Source organism: Rutilus rutilus (assembly GCF_951802725.1).
Source record: "Rutilus rutilus genome assembly, chromosome: 7".
NCBI lineage: Eukaryota > Metazoa > Chordata > Actinopteri > Cypriniformes > Leuciscidae > Rutilus > Rutilus rutilus.
The window spans coordinates 32,536,880-32,556,707 of NC_140221.1; the positions used below are offsets into that span (position 1 = coordinate 32,536,880).

The 19,828-nt window shown below is 37.3% G+C and overlaps 1 protein-coding gene across 2 annotated transcripts in view; it reads left to right on the forward strand.

The window, feature by feature from the left end:
- The window catches only part of ppp3cca (protein phosphatase 3, catalytic subunit, gamma isozyme, a), a 38,462-nt gene that overhangs the window by 15,207 nt on the left and 3,427 nt on the right, over positions 1–19,828 (forward strand). Inside the window, exons 4-13 of one of the 2 annotated variants that reach the window (XM_084413799.1) lie at positions 2,144–2,255; positions 8,745–8,890; positions 8,988–9,127; positions 11,648–11,725; positions 11,991–12,085; positions 12,276–12,401; positions 13,369–13,446; positions 15,160–15,244; positions 15,852–15,949; positions 18,524–18,550. In XM_084413799.1, the coding sequence (XP_084269925.1) occupies positions 2,144–2,255; positions 8,745–8,890; positions 8,988–9,127; positions 11,648–11,725; positions 11,991–12,085; positions 12,276–12,401; positions 13,369–13,446; positions 15,160–15,244; positions 15,852–15,949; positions 18,524–18,550 (985 nt within the window). The remainder of the gene's footprint in view (positions 1–2,143; positions 2,256–8,744; positions 8,891–8,987; positions 9,128–11,647; positions 11,726–11,990; positions 12,086–12,275; positions 12,402–13,368; positions 13,447–15,159; positions 15,245–15,851; positions 15,950–18,523; positions 18,551–19,828) is intronic. The other variant, XM_084413800.1, reaches the window with a different exon arrangement.

Here is a 19,828-nt window from a genome sequence, read left to right on the forward strand (position 1 = left end):
TGCTGCTTAATGTTTTTGTTGAAACCAAATTTCAAAATTTGGAAATTTATTTGAATTGAAAATCTTTTGTAATTTTATAAATGTCTTTACTGTCACTTTATATCAATTTAATGCTTCCTTTTTAAATAAGTTACTTTATTCCACAAAAAAAAAATTTATATACATATTCTTTGCCTCTCATAATTTCTGACGTGTCATTATTTGTTGTGCTAATGATATAAAGCCTTTACATTTATCTCGATGCTCAGGATGTGTTCTCTCTGGTTATATATCTGTGCTAAAATGGGCTCAGAATTGCTCATAAAAGTATGAGCAATCCTGTTCATTTAGCCTGTCATCATCTTTCTCTTCCATTATGGTGGGCTATTTCCTTTGATCCGAGATCCGTCTATTATTAATGCATCCCCAGCCTCCCACCACCATGACCAGCCACCACACACACACACACACACACACACACACACACACACACACACACACACACACATGTGGAAGGTCTTGGTGTGAGCAGCCTCACCATCACACTGTTCAGTTTCCACTTGTCTGGCACAAAGCTCTCTGCCCTTTTGTCTTGTCTAGGAGAGACCCACTTATTAAAAAGGGATGTGAAAAAATCTCCATATTTCCATATTTGACATGTCGGTGAGTTTTCTAAACCTCTAGATATGCTTTCTCTAGTTGTCTCAGCCATTGATGGCATTCTTTAGGAAACTCCTCTTTATATTGTTCTTAACAACATATTGTACAATAAAAAAAATTTTCATCCTTCCATTTCCATTCCATCATTCCAAGCAGTTATATCATATATCATTATATGGCCAACATAAGCTTCAATTTGATTATAAATAGTTATTAAATAGTTATTAATTTAATTGTCAATATTCACACTGATATGAGAATTCTAATATGTTAATGTTAATATAGTAATGTTAATATCAATATTCATATTGATATATCAATGTATTATTATTATTATTGTGCCTATTGAAATTAATATTTATACAAATCTATAATATTGCCCTTTTTAATGCAGTGAAACTATTATTTTTGACCCCATGTCTCTCACAGAAGACAGTTTGACAGTCTGACAGAAATGCCCTTGAATTTTTTTTTTTTATGGTGATGAGTTTGTTAAAAAACGTGATGGTTGTAAAACCATCTCATATGGTTTACCGTGCTAAAAGTATATATCTCTGAATTCTGTGAATTCCTCTCCTTTGTAACTCCACATCACAAAACATTAAAGCTAAAACAAAAAAATGTAACAATTAAGTAAACTAATTGACCATCTAGTTGACTAGTTGACCATCCTGATCCATCCCAGTTGTCAACTTTAAGGAAAAAACAGATTCCCCTCTGTGTCGTCTGCCATTCAGCAATAATAGCCTTCGTTCAGGTCCTCCTCACATGGCCACTATTACCTGCAATTTTCAGCTCATTATTCCTCTTGCGTAGGCTCCGGTCCCGGCTCTCGCACCCCCCGCTCGCACCCTCCTCCGTGTCTATTATTTCACATGTCATTTAAATGCACACCTGTCGTCCTTGGTTACCTTGGTGTCCTGTTCTTCCCACGTTGAGTGGTGTCTGGGATTTTGCATGCAAATGAAATGGGGAGAGGGGGTGTAGATGATAAATACATTTTAATCATTTTAATTAGGCTATAAAGATTGTGTGCATGTACTCTGTACTGTACATAAGATCAGGCATCTCACTCGAACGCACTGTATTGCCAAGGTTTTGTGTTGTCGGCTGCCAAACAGTCTATACTGTAGTGTGAATTTTAGATGTGTAAAATGAACCAAATAAACCTGTTGTTTAGAATAAAGTATCATGGGGAATAATTACCATGTGACCACTCACTCCCACCTTTACAGTCCTTCTGCAGGACACTGATTGTGCCATAATCATGCCATTGGGCATTGAAAACACTATGATAATGATTCAAAACTTTCCTTTGCACCCTTATTTGAATGAAGAGGTCTCACATTTTATTGTAGGCATCAATAAAGGGATATTTTCCCAAGTTTATTAATGTAAAAGACATCCGGTCTTCACCTTCATTTTCAACTATTCCAGCTGACATTAATAGTCAAGTATCTTCGGGATTATAAATGTCTCTGTCTCTCTTTCTATCTGTCTTTAGTGTGTGCTGTTCCTGTGGACATTGAAGATCAACCACACCAACACCCTCTTTCTCCTCAGAGGCAACCACGAGTGTCGGCACCTCACAGAATACTTCACCTTCAAACAGGAATGTGAGTGCTGTGGGAATGTGCCGTCTAGGGGTGCTAAGTGATGTGTTGGCTCGAACCGTCCGCAAGCCTTTTCCTCACTTTCACTGATGTTCCCACTTTGATATCTGAAAAGCTGCATTTTCAGCCAGCTGTCACCAGTTAGAACTTTCATTTTCCTTGCAAACAGTATAACATTACTCCTGAAGTTACAGGGATAGTTCACCAAAAAAAATGAAAATTCTGTCATCATTCACTCACCCTAAAGTATGGAAAATAAATACTAAGGCAGTCAATGGCTACCATCAACTGTTTGTTACCAACATTCTACAAAATATCTTCTTGTTTTGTTTAACAGATGAAAGAATGAAGAAACAATTTTTGGGTAAACTATCCCTGTGATTTTTCAAATTTGATATAACTTATTAGAGGGGACCCCATACTGCAGCATTTTAAAAAGCGTATTTACTTGATATAATTTAATTTATATATAAATAAATAAATAAATAAATATATATATGGGGCCGACGGCTAGTGGTTACTATAACTTCCTTTAACTGCTTTGCCTATGGCTAACATCACATCAGTGTGGTTTTGTTGGAGTTGGAATTGGAGGGCCAGTCGGGTCTCATTTATCTTGTTGCTTCAGAGAACCACTTTAGCAAAATAGCAATTCAAATGAATTGAACAACTTATTTTTCACTTAATATGGGTTAAAACTACACAAGGCAGCTGCTCGCACAGTGAAATGTATTATTAGATCATGTTTGGCTGTAACATATTTACTGTTTCAATCTCCCAGCATGCTAGCCTGGGTTTCCCCATGCTGCCTTGCGCAGCCTGGATACCATGGACCAGATTTTCCCCTCAAAAAGGGAACCAATCACAAAACGGGGAGGGAGCAGCAAGACGATGACGACGTCTATGCGACACAGAAGCAGTTTGTTTATATCTATGGATCCAACATGGCATCAGATGCGAAGTTACCTTTCGATAGTGTTCTAAGTAGTTTAGAACGCAAGTTTATTTCGTCTTCTTCCTCGTCGAATTTCTTTCGCTCTGCATACGTCATCTGGTATAATTGAAACGATTGGCTATGAGCTACGTACAGGCGCATTTGATAGACATTCGTAGCGCCCAATAAACGGCTCTGAGCATTCGTAAACCACGCCTCAAATACGAGAAAATGAACATGTGGTTCCCAGACCACGTCTCAATGAGACGAGGTCTGACGTTAGCCAGGCTACCAGCATGCCATATTGTCACTGCCTGCTGACACCATTGCTGGCTGTTTTGGATCAAATTTAACATGTCTTGACATTTAATGAAAAGAATTGCAATTGTTTTTGAAAAATGCATGTTTTTTTATTGTGATTCTTATCATTAAATAAAAATGCTTTTTATTTACTTTATCACTTTACTCAGAAACACCCAGCGCATACATTAAATTAGTTAAACCTTGTCTACACCGGATGCGAGACAATTGACTCCTATGGTTACAAAATCATTAATAAATAAATTGTTAATAATATTTAAATGAAGGGTGAATGTTTTTTCAAGGTCAGACATCACTTTTGGCCACTACTGTATATGCCTGTCCACATATTTCCAGTGAATGACAAAGGGTTGTGAAAATTAGACACTTTATAAGACCTTCAGGGACCGTTCATACAGACCGCATTTTTCCATTTCAATGTGCTACTTTTCCATAGTTCCATGTAAACACACGCTAGACGGACGTGTATGAACGTGTCTTTTGCAGCATCTCGTGCAAAAAAATCCGTTTGTGTGAACGAGCCTTAAAGGAACACGCCGGACTTTGGCTTATTCACTGTATCCCCCAGAGTTAGGTAAGTCCATACATACCATTTTCATCTCTGTGCGTGCCGTAACTCTGTCTGACGCACCCACTGCTAGCCTAGCTTAGCACAAAGACTGGAGGTAAACGGCTCCAGCTAGCATACTGCCTAGAGCCCTGCACGGGGCAAAACATCCAGCCCTAACCGAGACCTGGCCCGTGGTGTTCAAGCCCTAATCCGGCCCCAGCCCGAAAACGTCTGCAATTTTTCAGCCCGAACCCGACCCGAGACCAACATCAATATCACTTTGAGCTCTCTCTGACGCGCACTCTCTGATGCGCGCTGTCTCTGCTAGACGCACACACACGCTACTAGGTAAAATTTTATTATAGGCCTCAAACATAACTACCATCACCGACAATTATGCCCACAAATATTAATACAGACTGCCCATTACAGAGAAGCATAAGCATGCAGTAGAGAATATTATATAGCCAAATGTGATCCAGCAGTAAATAAAGATTTACGGCCTACCTTTTTTTGATGTCAAGTAACTTTACTGAAGAACAACGTTTCAAGGAACTCTTCGCCAACTGGCTAACGTTAAATAATAAAAAATATATAATGAAGAAAAATTATCACTGTTCTCATTCACTGTTTATTCGCGATCATTGTGAAGAAAAAGAATAGCATCCACTGTTGAAGGCTTCAGGCTCGGTAATCAAATCAAAACTCTTTCAAAATGCAGCTTTTCCTGAAGTATTGGGAACTTTTATTAACTCCTTACGCTCCAACTTCTCCCTGAATGCTCTGCATGGTCAACTGTCACCTAATGCATTGCAGTCGCGTTACTCGCGTGATCGCATATTTATAATATTATCAATATAACAATATTTCATACAGTAGCCCTGCACGTATATTATGGGCACGATGAAAGGAGAAAAGCTAAATGAGCCCGAGTCCGACCAAAGCCCAATCTGTTAAAAAAAAATAATTGGACCCGACTGCTCCCAATAAGTGACAAAATAACGCCAACATTTTCCTATTTACATGTTGTGATTTGTATAGTCACAGCGTGTACAAATAACATGATCACATATTCTCAGAAGGCGAAGCACTGCTACTTGGGCGGAGTGATTTGCTCAGAGCACATGAGAAGCCCCGTGGTGAGGAGGAGCAGAGTTCGCTCAGAATTGGAGTAAATCACTCTACTCAGTCTTCTGAGAATATAGTTCCCAGTATGTATACGGTTAGAAGATGGTTGTGTCTCATGTGACCTTGTTATTTGTACACGCTGTGACTATACAAATCACAACATGTAAATAGGAAAATGTTGGCGTTATTTTGTCACTTATTGGGAGCAGTATGCTAGCTGGAGCCGTTTACCTCCAGTCTTTGTGCTAAGCTAGGCTAGCAGTGGGTGCGTCAGACAGAGTTACAGCACGCACGGAGATGAAAAAGGTATGTATGGACTTATCTAACTCTGGGGGATAAGGTGAATAAGCTAAAGTCCCAAAAAGTCGGCGTGTTCCTTTAAGACAAAACAGACTTGTGTCCTTCACTGTCTGAAATTGGTCTCTACTCTGACTAAGATCTATAGCACCTTTTTAAGACTGCTCTGTGGCGGTTCATAAAGAACTGCTGTCTTTGTTTTACAGGCTTTACGTGCTCTGTTTTCTGCAAACAGCACTTTGTCCCTCTGAGAAAATAAGCTAGTAGACAGCTCTATTAGAGTTAGGTTTGTAGAGCTCAGTGTCTGGTGCCAGAAAGTGTCCAGGTGTGAGTTATTAGTATGCTAGATAGTGAAGTGGCTAGAGCTCATCTGGCTCACGAAGAGACAAACCCGATGAGCCGTTGTACACTATACGCAACATTACCTCTCCTAATTTATGAGAGAGTAATGTCTTTTCATTGTGAAGCCTCTCATTAGCATTTGTTTACAATAATTTATTTAAAACCTTAGTTCAATGCAGCACGACCAGCCAAGATCTCAAATAGAGACGCAAGGAGCTGTTTAGCTTCTTTTTAGGGTTGGGTTTATTCACGCTCCAGTTGCTTACAAATACAGAGACATATTTGTTATCCGAAAGGATATTTGTACACAGGGATTCCTTCTCTCTCCGTCTGATACGGTTGGCCTGGGTTTGCATCTACTGAGCCAGGAACCCATCTGCCAGGAGGTTATTACAGGTCTCCTAAAGCCAGTGTTAGATCACATGACCAACCTGGACTTAATATCTGCTGTTGACACCTGAAGTGTTCATGCTCTTCTTCCCTTTATGTCATAGAAGCAACAAAAAATTTGTATTTAATTTTGAAACACCTGTCGCTTGTAATATATAAGCTAAAGTGCTAGCATTAGCTAGCATTCCCTTTTTTGTTTTGTTTATACTGTAGGTTTGTAATTGGTAAATTACAGACTGTTTCACAGGAATGGCTACAAATTGAGTGTGCTTGAAAGACATTCACTACACAAATAGAGAGTTCGTTTTTGGTAAATTTATGGTAAACTAAAATATACTTTAATGTCAGTTCTAATGGCACTTATCTGTATGTTCTGTATGTCATGTATTTAAATTACAAATTTGCCATTTTATTACATTTTAAAATACATCATTGAATAGCACACTACAGTTGAACTTACAATCAAGTACTTTGCATGTGCTTCAGTATGTTAGTCAACACATCAAAATAAGTATACTTTAAAGCATGACTTAAAGAATAATCATTTAGAATTTACTTTAAAGTACAACTTTTAATGTGACGTTACTAAGTACACATACGTGGCCTTTTATTTCATTAATATTATATTATCTGCAAGTACAGTTCTTATTTAAAATATACTTTTAATAGAAGTACTCTACAAGAAGCACACTCATTACTTTTTGTGAATGCCGGCCATGTGTATAATATTTGATAGCATACTAGCGCTGGCAATTAATAGTATATTATACTGTATTACATTTTTGCTTCTTGAATCCAAATGGAATTTAAATGAAGTTTCCTTTGAACATCTGATTAAATCCCTGGGTTTGGTTTTCTATGGGTCAGTGGTAGTCTATTGTGCTTGAAATGAACACTGTTTGCTATTAAGCTCATACAATAGCTTTGAGGCTATTGTGCTCTGCATAACAAAGATGGAGGCGGTTTCATGGTAGAATGTTTAGTGGATGCCCAAGTGCTCTCAATGAGATCTCTTTCGCAGAGCGAATGTGTAATTCGGTTTGGTGAATAACCCAGCTGTATTTAGTGGAAACCAAGACAAGACTAATGAGACTACTTCAGTTCAGATACTGAAGTATTAATAAGCTTAATCAGCAGCTGAATTAAGGATTCGCATTGCACTAATTAGGCTCATTTGAATTTAATCGAATAGTCCCTGCTGCTTTTGTGTCTGCTTGGTGGCAGGTTTTGTCGCTTTAGGTGTAGTTATTACTGTATGACTGCGTAAAGATGTGCTGGTTGTCATCTCGAAATATTATTATGCACAAAAAAATCTAACATGACCTTTACTGTTTTACTGTTTAGTGTATGTATTGATTTAAAGATCAGATCTGTAAGGCCAGTGTCAAAACTGAATTGTTAATAATAACATTGAGAAATGTCAATTTCAGCAGCGCAGGAAGTTGCTAGTTTTCGACATAGTTAAGTTCTCATTACACTTTTTGATTTAAGGGAGAAGTCATTCTTTCTGCCCATTTAAGGGATCAAATTGACTAGTATTTAAATTGATAAATTCATTTATATATACTTTTGTGAGTAATATACTCGAAATCTGGAATACGTTTTAATTTAGCCCTGCCATCTCATGGTGTTTGGGGTCAGTATGATTAATACTTTTATTCAGCAAGGATGCATTAAATTGATCAAAAGTGTCAGTAAATCTTACAAAACATTTCTATTTCAAATAAATACTGTTCTTTTGAACTTTCTATTCATCAATCCTGAAAATGTGGGAAACATGTTCGTGGTTTCCATAAAAATATTAAACGGTACGACTGTTTTTAACATTGCTAAAAATAAAAAATTTAATTATTGAGCCATCACAGGAATAAATTACATTTTTAAAATATACATTTACATAAAACACATGGTTCAAATGTAATAGTGTTTTTCAGTATTCAAAAACATTAAAAAAAAAATACAAAATCATATTAACCTCAAGTAGCCAATGTATTTTTGGTGCAATAAACATGGCTTGTAAAAAAAATGTCTGCCTAAGATATATTTTGGGATGTTTTTGAAGAATTGTATATATGTAGGCTATATTTGTTTAAATTAAGCGTGTATGAACATCGAGTAACACTTTACAGTAAGGTTTCGTTAGTTAACATTAGTTACCTACTTTATTGAACTAAGAATAAACAATATTTCTACAGCATTAATTCATCTTAGTTAATTAATTTCAACATTTACTAATACAATATTAAAATCAAAAGTTGTATTTGTTAACATTTGTGAACTACATGAACAATGAACTATTTTTATCAACAAAGACTAAAATACTGTAACAAATGTATTGCTCATTTTTAGTTCATGTTAGTTAATACACATACCAATCTTAACAAATTATTAAAACACTTATGGTTTTCTGTATAATAGTTCAAATGCCAAGGTCAGCCTTCGATAAAACTGTTATTGAATGAGTGATTTCTTGACTTCAGTGCACCAAACTTTAATACATTCGTACTTTCCTGTCTTTGTCCTCTTACAGGTAAAATAAAGTATTCCGAGAGGGTTTATGACGCATGTATGGAGGCCTTTGACTGCTTGCCTCTTGCAGCTCTTCTAAACCAGCAGTTTCTCTGCGTTCACGGTGGCCTCTCACCAGAAATCAACTGCTTAGATGACATTAGGAAAGTAAGCATCTGTTTATGTCCTTTTCCTTAAAGCCTTTTTTATTGAAAATCAAGATGTGTTCATGCCTCCTCCTTTGTCTTTGCGCTGTGTTATGCAGTTAGACAGGTTTAAGGAGCCCCCGGCATTTGGTCCTATGTGTGATTTGATCTGGGCCGACCCGGGAGAGGACTACGGCAGTGAGAAGACGGCAGAGCACTTTAACCACAACTCAGTCAGAGGCTGCTCCTATTTTTTCAGGTACTGGAGCAAAGCTGTTCATTGGGACAGATCTCCTGGATTTATATAAATATAATTTACAGCTTTATTGAACATGACTCGCAATAAAAATATTCTGCTCACAAGTGATATTTCCCTTGATTTTTCTTTCTTTTTTTTCACACAAATTATTTGTTATAAATTATAATTCAATTTAATATATATATATATATATATATATATATATATATATATATATATATATATATATATATATATATATATATATATTTTTTTTTAAGATTATAATAGTTTTAAACATAATTATTGTTTTATGATCTATTTATATAGTTTTAAGTCAAAGGCAATTGAAAAGTGTCAGGGTTCTGTCACTTCTGTCTAGTTTATTTGTTGGTTTTGTGACAGAGCTCTGACACTCCTGTTTTGTCATGTCTTTGTGTGGGGGCGCGCGGCTTCAAGCGTTCTCTTGTCTGTATGCCTTGTTACATGTGCGGGGCGTGGTGTTTGGATCCCGGCACATCTGTCTAGTTTGGTTTCGGTTCTGTGTCGGGATTCGGACATTCATGCTCCGCGTGTTTGTCCTCTGTTGTGAGCGCACAGGATGAGCTTAACGCTCTTGTCGTGTGAGCGTGCGGTTTCGAATTCGCTCTGGCCATACGCTCTTCTGTCCGCGTGTGTTGTGTTTTGTGTAGCACGCAGTTTGTGTTTTCATCGGCCGCGTGCTTTCATGTCATGTTTTGTCTTGTGCTTTGTAGCACACAGCTTGTGTTTTCCACTAGCTGTGTGCTTTCATGTTGTCATGTTCTGTGTGAACACGTGGCTTATGAGAGTTCTCATTGGCTGCGTGTTCATGTCTCGTTTTGTGTGAGCACATGGCTTGTCATGTATGTTTATGAGTCGTTCATTGCGTCTGTCACGTGACAAATGAACGAAAGACTCGGAAGGTAAAGTAATTATATTCCCTGTAAATTATTTTTGACTGCATTATAATGATTTCTTAATTCAGAATATGATCGAGATTGCGTAGGTGGATGTGTTCGGGGAATTTGCCTGTTAAAAGTATAACATTTAAAGCCCCTTAAATGAACGAAGTGACTCGAAAAAAGATTCGTTCATTTTGATGAACGAGATCAAACAAGAGTGTCAGTAAAATGATCAGAACTTCCCATCACTTGTGCCATGTGCTCTCCGGTCCATTGTCTAACCCCGCCCATCTTGTTACCTGATTATTGATTAATTTACCGCACCTGTCCTCCCTCGTTACCTGCTTTGCTTGCTCTCCCTGTTTATTCTCCTTGTGTTTTCAGATCTGTGCTGGATTGTCGTTTGTGGTTTACCCTTGTTTATTCCTCCTGTGGTTTAGTCAAGTCTGTCTTGTTTTCCCCCTCGGGGTAGTTTGTTTTATTTTTATTTTTAATAAAAGCCTTCATTCTTCTGTGATTGAGTCCTCACCTCACCTCATCTCCTCAACCCCAAACCCTGTCAGAAAAGTAGCATATGAAGCCATAATAAAGTTTCCATGTCAGTTTTATTGTAATCTTCATATAACAAAAATAAAAAGAGTTTAATTTTGTAATACAAATCAACCCCTAGAACATAAAAGTGCCAAAGTTGAAGAAATGGCTTTTTAAGAGTCATTAAATCTTGATATTTTACATTACATTAATACATTTGCTGTAATTTACACAAAGGTAAAACCATACGTCGTCGAACTTAGCTTATTTTGACATATTGAACGTTTGGATGAGTAACCAATTTTTTTAAATTAATTAAATTGTTTTTACCCGACTATAAAATAACTCAAGCACTCATCTTGCTTTCTGAGAAAAAAAGCTGTTTCTTTCTCTCTTTCTTTGACTTTTTTCTTTGACCAGATTCTTTATACTTGCTCATAAATGTGCAACTGAGTCATTCGGGCGTCTGTGAACTGGTGAATAAATCTTGTCTGATTTACGCTGAACTAACCTGACTGGTGTCACCCAGCTGGTTTCAGTCTGGGTGTATATATAAGTGTGTTTATTCACTGTTTGCTTGTCCAGCTGGCATTTGTTTGTACCACGCCAACTAAATGCTAACAAAGTGCAGGTGGTTGTCTTATAACTTGAGATTTCACTGTACTGAGATTGAGTGGACCTAAAGACAATCAGGTCTGGGCGGTATATCCAGTTTTGTAAACAAAATAGTATGTGACAATACCATTTATATCTATATATACATTATTTTGATGTTGCGCACAGACACAGAGCTGCTGCGAGGAAAGTGCATGACCCAAATTGTCCTATGCACATTAAACATGCTTTATATTAAGGGCTTCAAAATAACTTTATACGTGTGCTGTTACTGAGATATTTATTATATCGCCATTCAGCCTAAAAATACAGAGATACGATTTTTGGTCCATATCACCCAGCTCTAGTTCATTGGCTTGTTCCGTTCAGTATGAGCAAGTGCTTCAGAGGTGATATGTTGAAAAAGGTTAAAAAACTTGCTATGTCTTGTCTTATCGCTATGACACCCTCAAGACTTTCTCTTGTTTTACAGTTATGCAGCAGTCTGTGACTTTTTGACAAACAACAACCTGTTGTCAGTAATTAGAGCTCATGAAGCACAAGACGCAGGGTAAGTATTGATTCTGCTGTTTTATGATAGTACGACTAAAATAGCTTGTGCTTTCTTTGCTATTTTGATGTTTTGCTAGGTTAATCTTGTGATTTCAGTGTAGTCCCTCTATGTTTGCCAATAAAAATAAAAAAAATCAATCTGAAACTGTGGATCATTGGATAATTACTCACTGACACATTATTTGACAATGAAAACAGAGCACTTCCTTTATTGGTCCACGCCAGATGCCTTTTTGACACACATTTGTGTGTTTCTGTTTCAGGTACAGGATGTATAGAAAAAGTCAGACAACAGGCTTCCCTTCATTAATTACCATTTTCTCAGCACCAAATTACCTAGACGTCTATAACAACAAAGGTATGTTAGTTTATGCCATAGTACACATTCTTGTTTAGTGCAGGTTTTCTCAAGCTTTTTTAAACCAAGTATCAGATGACTGTTCGTAAACTCCATGGCAGCCTATCAGGTTGCTTTTCTTTTTTGTTTGTTTATTGGTTGAATACTTTCATGAATATACGTGACATCTCCCTGTATTTTTATTTCTCAGCGGCCGTATTGAAATATGAAAACAACGTCATGAACATTAGACAGTTCAACTGCTCTCCTCACCCGTACTGGTTACCCAACTTTATGGATGTGTTTACATGGTCGCTGCCCTTTGTGGGCGAGAAAGGTAAGTGTCCAAACTGAGACCTGAAGTGGGAGTTGTGATTTTTCAGCGAGTGAGATGGTTGGTAGTATTTGGCAGGCCATGTGAAGAAGAGGCGACAGTGCCTTAGAATACAGAAAAACTCAAATTTTAAACATCATATTAAAGTGCTCATATTATGCCGTTTTAAAGGTTTCTAATTTTGTATTAGAGGTCTCCTGCAATAGACTTGCATACATCCAAGGTCAAAAAACACTTTATTTTTCTCATAATATGCATTGTAGCATACCTCTTTTCTCTCATTGTCTGAAATGGGTTGATGAAAGATCTAAACATCTCCTTTCTGTGAGCGTACTCTGCTCTGATTGGTCAGATGGCCCAGTCTGTTTTGATTGGTCTACCACTTGCAGCGTGTGTTGAAAACGAAACGGCCATTGCCATATCAGAATTTCAGATCTCGAGGCTTCCTCAGCACTTGTTTGTTGTTTAAGGGTAGGTCAAAACTAGATGCTGTTCAAGGGCGGCCAATGAAGAACATAGGCTTATGGAAATTTGTTACAAACCAATGCAGGTTCGAGCAGGAAGTAAGGCTGGAATTACTGGCGACTAGTTTCAGGCAATTCCCAATCAATTCTTCTTTTGGGAAAGACAACTCAATTTGTTGTGCAGTTTGATCTTGGAAACTTTGTGGACCTTTTACAATCACAAACAGCTATATTACACAATACACGAATGGTAATATCTGAAAAAGCATAATAGGGCAATTTAACATCATATTAATTGTGCCAGTGTGTTCAAGAACATCTTTCATGAAGTCTTACACATTTATTGGTGTTAAAACAAAGTGTACATGGCTGAAAGCACCATGAACATTTTAAAGAGAAGCTTTAAAGGGTCAATGGACCACTAGATAAAGAACTGCATGGACACAGATATTATGCAAAATGTCAACTTACATTGCCGATCTAATGAGGAGGTTCTCTATTTACAGTGACTGAGATGTTGGTGAATGTCCTAAATATCTGCTCTGATGATGAACTCATGTCAGAGGGAGATGACTTATGTGAAGGTAAGAGTGTTTATTTATACACATAGTATACAACTGAGATTAATTAAAGTTTGGTAAGCTGACAACTGCCTTATGTGCTGATTTCCTCTTGCTTCACGTTCAGTGACATAATTTAATGAAGAACAGCTTGTGTGTGTGTGTGTGTGTGTGTGAGAGCGTCTGTCTGTCTGGTCATCATCAGCGTAGACAGCAGGTCCTCAGAAGTGTCTTAACTGTCATTCTGGCTGTCTAAGATACTCTCCCTGGAGGTCTGGTGTCTGCTGATGTCATCCCATGATACTTCCTTCTTAGACAGATTGTTCTGAAGAGTAGAATTCACATGATGTATACTCTTATGTAAAAATAGTAATATTGGGAAATACAGTATATATCAATTTAAAGTAACTTTTTTTGTATTTTAATATATTTAAAAATATAATATATAGACTGTAGGATTGTGGATTTGCCTTGTGTAATTATTAAACCAGAAACTGATCTGCTTAAATTATTAGAGCGAAGGCGTGACGCTCTTCTGCAAATACTCTCAAGCCCACACAAGGCAAATTATGCGGTTGGCTTACAATGTGTACATTGAAGCACTCCAGGCTCATTTTATTTTTTCATTTGAGTAATTCCAAACAATTAAAAAAGAATTCCAAACAATTCCAAACAATTAAAAAAGAATTCCAAAGAATTCCAAACCCTTTGATGACAACATTTCCCCGCCTACACAATGAAGCAGTAAGGCCTTCCTTCAGTTTTCTGCCAAATAATATCTAAAATAATAGTAACTAAATAATAATTAATGATAGTGATGATAATAATGCATTTAAAAAAGTATTATTAATAATACATATAATAATTTATACATTTATTAGACAAGTAACATATGTCTGGCACAATATATATATATATATATATATATATATATATATATATATATATATATATATATATATATATATATATATATATATATATATATATATATTTGCACAGCATTCTTTGGCATTTTGGTTAAAACTAAGATTTATTTTGGCAGCAAACTGAAGAAATTGCAAAAGAAATATACTACTTGTACACCAATGAGCCAGAACATTATGTCCATCTACCTAATATGCTGTTGGTCCTCCACGTGCTGCCAAACCTGCGCTTACCAATGAAGGTGTCCTGTGGTATCTGGCACCAAGACTTTAGCAGCAGATCCTTCAAGTCTTGTAGGTTACGAGGTTGAGCCACTGTGGATCAAACTTGTTGGTCCAGCACATCATATAGATGCTAAATTGGATTGAGATCTGGGGAGTTTGGAGGCCAGGGCAACCCCTTGAACTCATCATGTCCCTCAAACCATTTCTGAACAATATATGTGCACTGTGGCAGGGTGCAATATCCTGCTGAAAGAGTATGTGACTGGTCATAAAGTTTTGGCTCATCGGTATATAGTAAAATTCGAATAAAAAATTCTTCATTAATTATCACTAAATAATTATTATTCATTGCTTCATTTTTATTATTATTCATTTAGCTTTATCGAAAATAAAGTTAACAAAGAGTAACTGTTTCAAATGCAGTTTAAAGTGCAATCACAATTATATTCAGAAATGCAGTTGTTTTTCAGGAAGTCAATCTGATTCTCAGCATCTCCACATTTTTAGCTCCCCCCTTTCTTAACTGGTTTGTGGGTCAAAGGTCCTATGGGGAGACAGTTTTGATGCTGGTTTTGTGTTTCCACAGGTGGAACTCCAGCTGTCCGTAAGGAGGTGATTAGAAATAAGATCCGTGCCATTGGGAAAATGGCCAGAGTCTTTTCTGTGCTCAGGTCAGTCTGAATGCAATTATTTACTTACTTGTTCAGAATATATATTGAATATATATATAATATATACAAGCTTGATAAAAATACTCATTTTAGAAGAAAATTGCAGATGGCACTTAGAGGCTTTTGCATCTGAACTCTTCATATATATATATATATATATATATAATATATTCACTGTGCTGCTTTGAAGATAATTACAGTAAAAAAAAAAAGAAAACCTGTTTGTATAAAGAGCTGGAAAAATTACCTCGTACAATGAAGTTTTGTTTTAACGCCACACACAAACTTTCCTCCATTAGGATTAATGAGCTGGCGTCAGTGAGTCATCATGCGGAATAACGGTCTAATTATATTAGACATTTTTCCAGATGAACAATGCCATAGATAATGGAGGAACAGAGAATATCTTGAAGTCTTTTGTTTCTGGTTTTCTGAGCAATATTCAGATTAGGTTGGCACTACAGCAAAGTTTCAAATTGCCATATATTTCCTCTTTCTCCCTCCACCCCGTCCTAATTGATTATGTACCGTTTAGTTCTTTGAACACAACTCTAATATGATGTGTGTGTGTGTGTGTGTGTGTGTGTGTGTGTGTGTTGGGCCTCAGGGAAGAGAGCGAGAGTGTACTGACCCTCAAAGGGCTCACCCCAACCGGAACGCTACCTGTTGGAGTGTTGTCTGGAGGAAAGCAGACCTTACAGAGTGGTAAGTGAGCATGTTTGTGGTTTTGTAATGGTAGATTAGAGAAGTGCATTTGAGGGCCTATCGCATCCAACCCGGAAATCATAATGTATCATCATCATCACCACGTGTGACTCTGCACTGGCCCCCATACTAAAGCAGAAAGTACCAGCACACGTTAGCTAGAATTAGCTTTGGCATGCCAGATACTAAAGATGCTGATCTATCTCTCTCCCTCATGCTGAAATGCATCAGAACTCATAGTGGTAGATACTGATGAGGGTTGTGCTCTCCATCTCCATTAGCTTTTCTTTGCACCCGGCTGCTTAATTCACTTCTTAGAAACCATCCGATACTAGCTGCAAAATCACTGGCCACACCCCCAGCTGCTCAGATCCTTATTGCTGATCTTTTAAATGGGCAAATCTCGTGAAAAGTCAAGGTCAAAAAGAGATGTTTTGTATGAAGAAAATTGAACTATTTTAGGACCATTGAATTTGCCTTTTTGCATTTTGGGACATTATTTTCACAACAGTTAAAGTTCACCCTAAAATCAATATTCTGTCATTATTGTTTATTTGCTTTCTTTGATGGAAGTGTAAAGCTTTTAAACTTTAAAAAGAATACAGGAAGATCATGTGTATATAAATATATATATATATGTATATATATATTATGTATGTGTGTGTTTATTCCTGTGATGGCAATGCTGAATTTTCAGCATCATTACTCTAGTTTTCAGTGTCACATGATCCTTCAGAAATTATTCTAATATGCTGATCTGGTGTTCAAGAAACAGTTGAAAACAGCTGTGCTTCTTAATATTGTTGTGGAAATTGATAAATTTGCACAAAAAAAAATCATGAATAGACCGTTCACAAGAACATTTACTGTTTACTAAGATTTTCCTTGTAGCAATTTAGTCTTTACTGTCACTTTTGATTAATGCATCCTTGATAAATAAAAGTGCTTATTTAAAAAATAAAAAAAAATAAACTTACTGACCCCAAACTTTCGATGTGATTTATTTTTTTACTTTTAATATTACTTTAAGCACAATGAGTTTGTTTGTACCAAAGTCATGAAAATTGATGAAACAGGATTAATTGTCAAATAATGTCTCAGTTCAAGAAATCTTAATGTTCTTAAAAATAGGCTTCATTTTCTTTAATTAAAATATAATGTTGTTTATCACAATTACACAATCTGCCAAGCTTATTCTGGACACTATGTACACCTGTTACATCCTGCTGTCCACCTATGAACTAATGTAATGTTTACACTGATTATTTGCCTATGTGCTGTATAAAGCCCTTCCCTTGTAGGCTCACATTCAGCCACCTGCACTACAGAGATTCTGAGAACTCAGAGAGCCAATCAGAGGGTGATTGTCATGAGAGCTGCATCATGACTCTCTGGATTGACCTGTCCACTCCGAGTAGACGAATTTGTTGGCGAGGTGCCTAGGACTAAAGGTCATTAAAGGCCAATGGCGTAGGGAACGTTGTGCAAGTGAGCAGTGAAGGAGTGAGGGAGGGAAATCAGAGGGAGGCCGTGGGTGGATGTCGCTATTTGAAGTACATATAGAAAATTCAGTGACCTTTAAGAGGCCGGATTCATTGTCTATGTGTGTCAGACATCAAGCCAACTAGACCTGCGGAACAGAGAGGAATATTAAAGAAACTACGAAGCTGTTGCCCTGATCTTAAGACAAGACCTTAGGACAGCTATAACTATCCAATAAGTCCTTCATATACTCTGAAAATGATATATTATGAGATGGTTTGGTTGTCTGATAACCATCCTCTCCTGTCAGCTGATACAGCATAGATTAGTTGTGTCTGCCTGCATTTTTTGACTGTGGAAATCTCCAAATCAGAGATCAATTCAAAATATATTTTTAAATAATATTTAGTATTCACTGATTCTTGAGACTTGGGACAAAACGTGTTGAAATGCTTCTACTTTGAAGATAATCCCTAAAATGTTCTTAACAGATCCCGCCCACTGCCAATTTACCCAATAGTATTTCGTCTCCCCGGGTTACCAGTCGGTGGAAAACACGGCAGCAATGGAAGCCAGAAAATGAAATGGGTCAGAGATCACAGATTCTACCCGACGTAAAAAGCCTCGGCATCCATCTAAAATGCTCCGTTAGCAGAGCAAAGTATACATTAGCTGATCAACTTACAGTATAAGGCTTGTCACTTTCCCTTGTCAATTGCGCTCGTTCAGTGTTGCATGTCCTCAATCTGGCTACCCGCCTGAGCGTCGAGTCTGAGGTCGAGTCTCCCTCCAATATTTTTAAATTTGGACTGCAGTACCTATTTCAACCACTAGCTGTCAATATTGCATACTGCATCTTTAAAGCCTGTTTTACCCCAGTGCTGTAGAATCTGATTGTAAAGAACTAACTGCTTTTTCTCTTACTTGACCCTCTGTTCTCTGTTTACATTACTGTCTGATTCTTTAACTACTAATATTACTGCATTGCTGTGGTGTATGGGTTAATATGCTTGGGGGTTGAATGTAATCACAATGAGATAACCTCTTTTTCCATTCATTTTGGGCTACTTCCTGCTGCGCTTGCTAATACAGCCACCATAGACGCAAAGGAGGGTCGAGGTACGCTCGCAGTACTGTGTGTCATATCCTGCCCCAATAAGTTGTACTGTCTTTCCCCTATGTGTCTTTTCATGCCTTGCTGTTCACTTCAGTGTCTGTGTGTGTCTCGGACTAATCATGGAAAATCTGTATTCTTGCACCACCATATTTTTGTGCATTTAATTGAAAGCAGCCTAACAAAGCAATAGGACATTTCTTTCCCTGATGAGATTCAGATTTTACAAAAGAGCCTGAAATTACTCTGGGCCAGTATTTTTAATGATATATGATGGATGGGACACTTGAAACCGTCCATGTAGTCATGGAATGAGGCTTCCAGCCCCGGCTCTGCTCCACCTCAATAATTCGATGTTGCCTGCTGACCGGAGGGGTTTGCTGGTTAGTCCCGGGTCCTGGCTAGAGCGTGCTAATTCTCATGCTCCCATATGATTGGCGGAGAGGTCGAGACCTCCCTCCGCTGAGTATTTTCAGATTGTAATCTTGTTACGACTCTGCACACCTAAGACTGTCTGTTCCCGTTCACGCTTAACACTCTTGCCCGAGGCCTCTCGCCCGTTGCTGTAATGTACCAAGGCTCTAAGCTATTGTGGAAACAAACACACACACACACACACACACACACACACGCTGGCATGAAATGTGTGCCAGAGTAAGATACTCTTGCTGTCGAGTCGCTGACCTGATTTCTAAGTTCAGCTGCATCTCCATTTTTTTTCTCCATTTGAATGGGCATCTTGTGTTTGCTCTGTCAACTGGAACCGGTCATGATTCACCTAGGCAATTGCCTGGTGTTTTCAAAAATGTCACAGGACATAATAAGCCTGGCAGTTGTGCAAGAATCAGCTTTCCTGTTTGTGCGTGTTGTTTGGTTAAATATGTGTTCAGTTCAAGCTCTTTTAGAGGTTTAAATAATGAGTGATATCCATCCGAATGTTGAATTGAATTGGCTCAATCTCATTTTATTCCATGTTGTAGCCTAAATAATACACTCATTCCCTTTTACTTTTTCTCTTCTTTTTGCACAATATAAATATAAATAAAAGGTGTAGGGTTTATTCTAATATTTATATGCATTTAATATATTTTACAATTGTTGCCGCCATCTTATACTCTCTGTTTCCTGTTCAGATCATTGATTGTTGTTGGGGGGGGGGGGGATTATTAATTTAATTTAATCTAATTTAATCCATAATAATTTACTGGACATACACTACCATTCAAAAGTTAGGTGCTGAAGTCCATTAGTCTTAAGTCTTTTTTTTTTTTATTGTTAAAGGG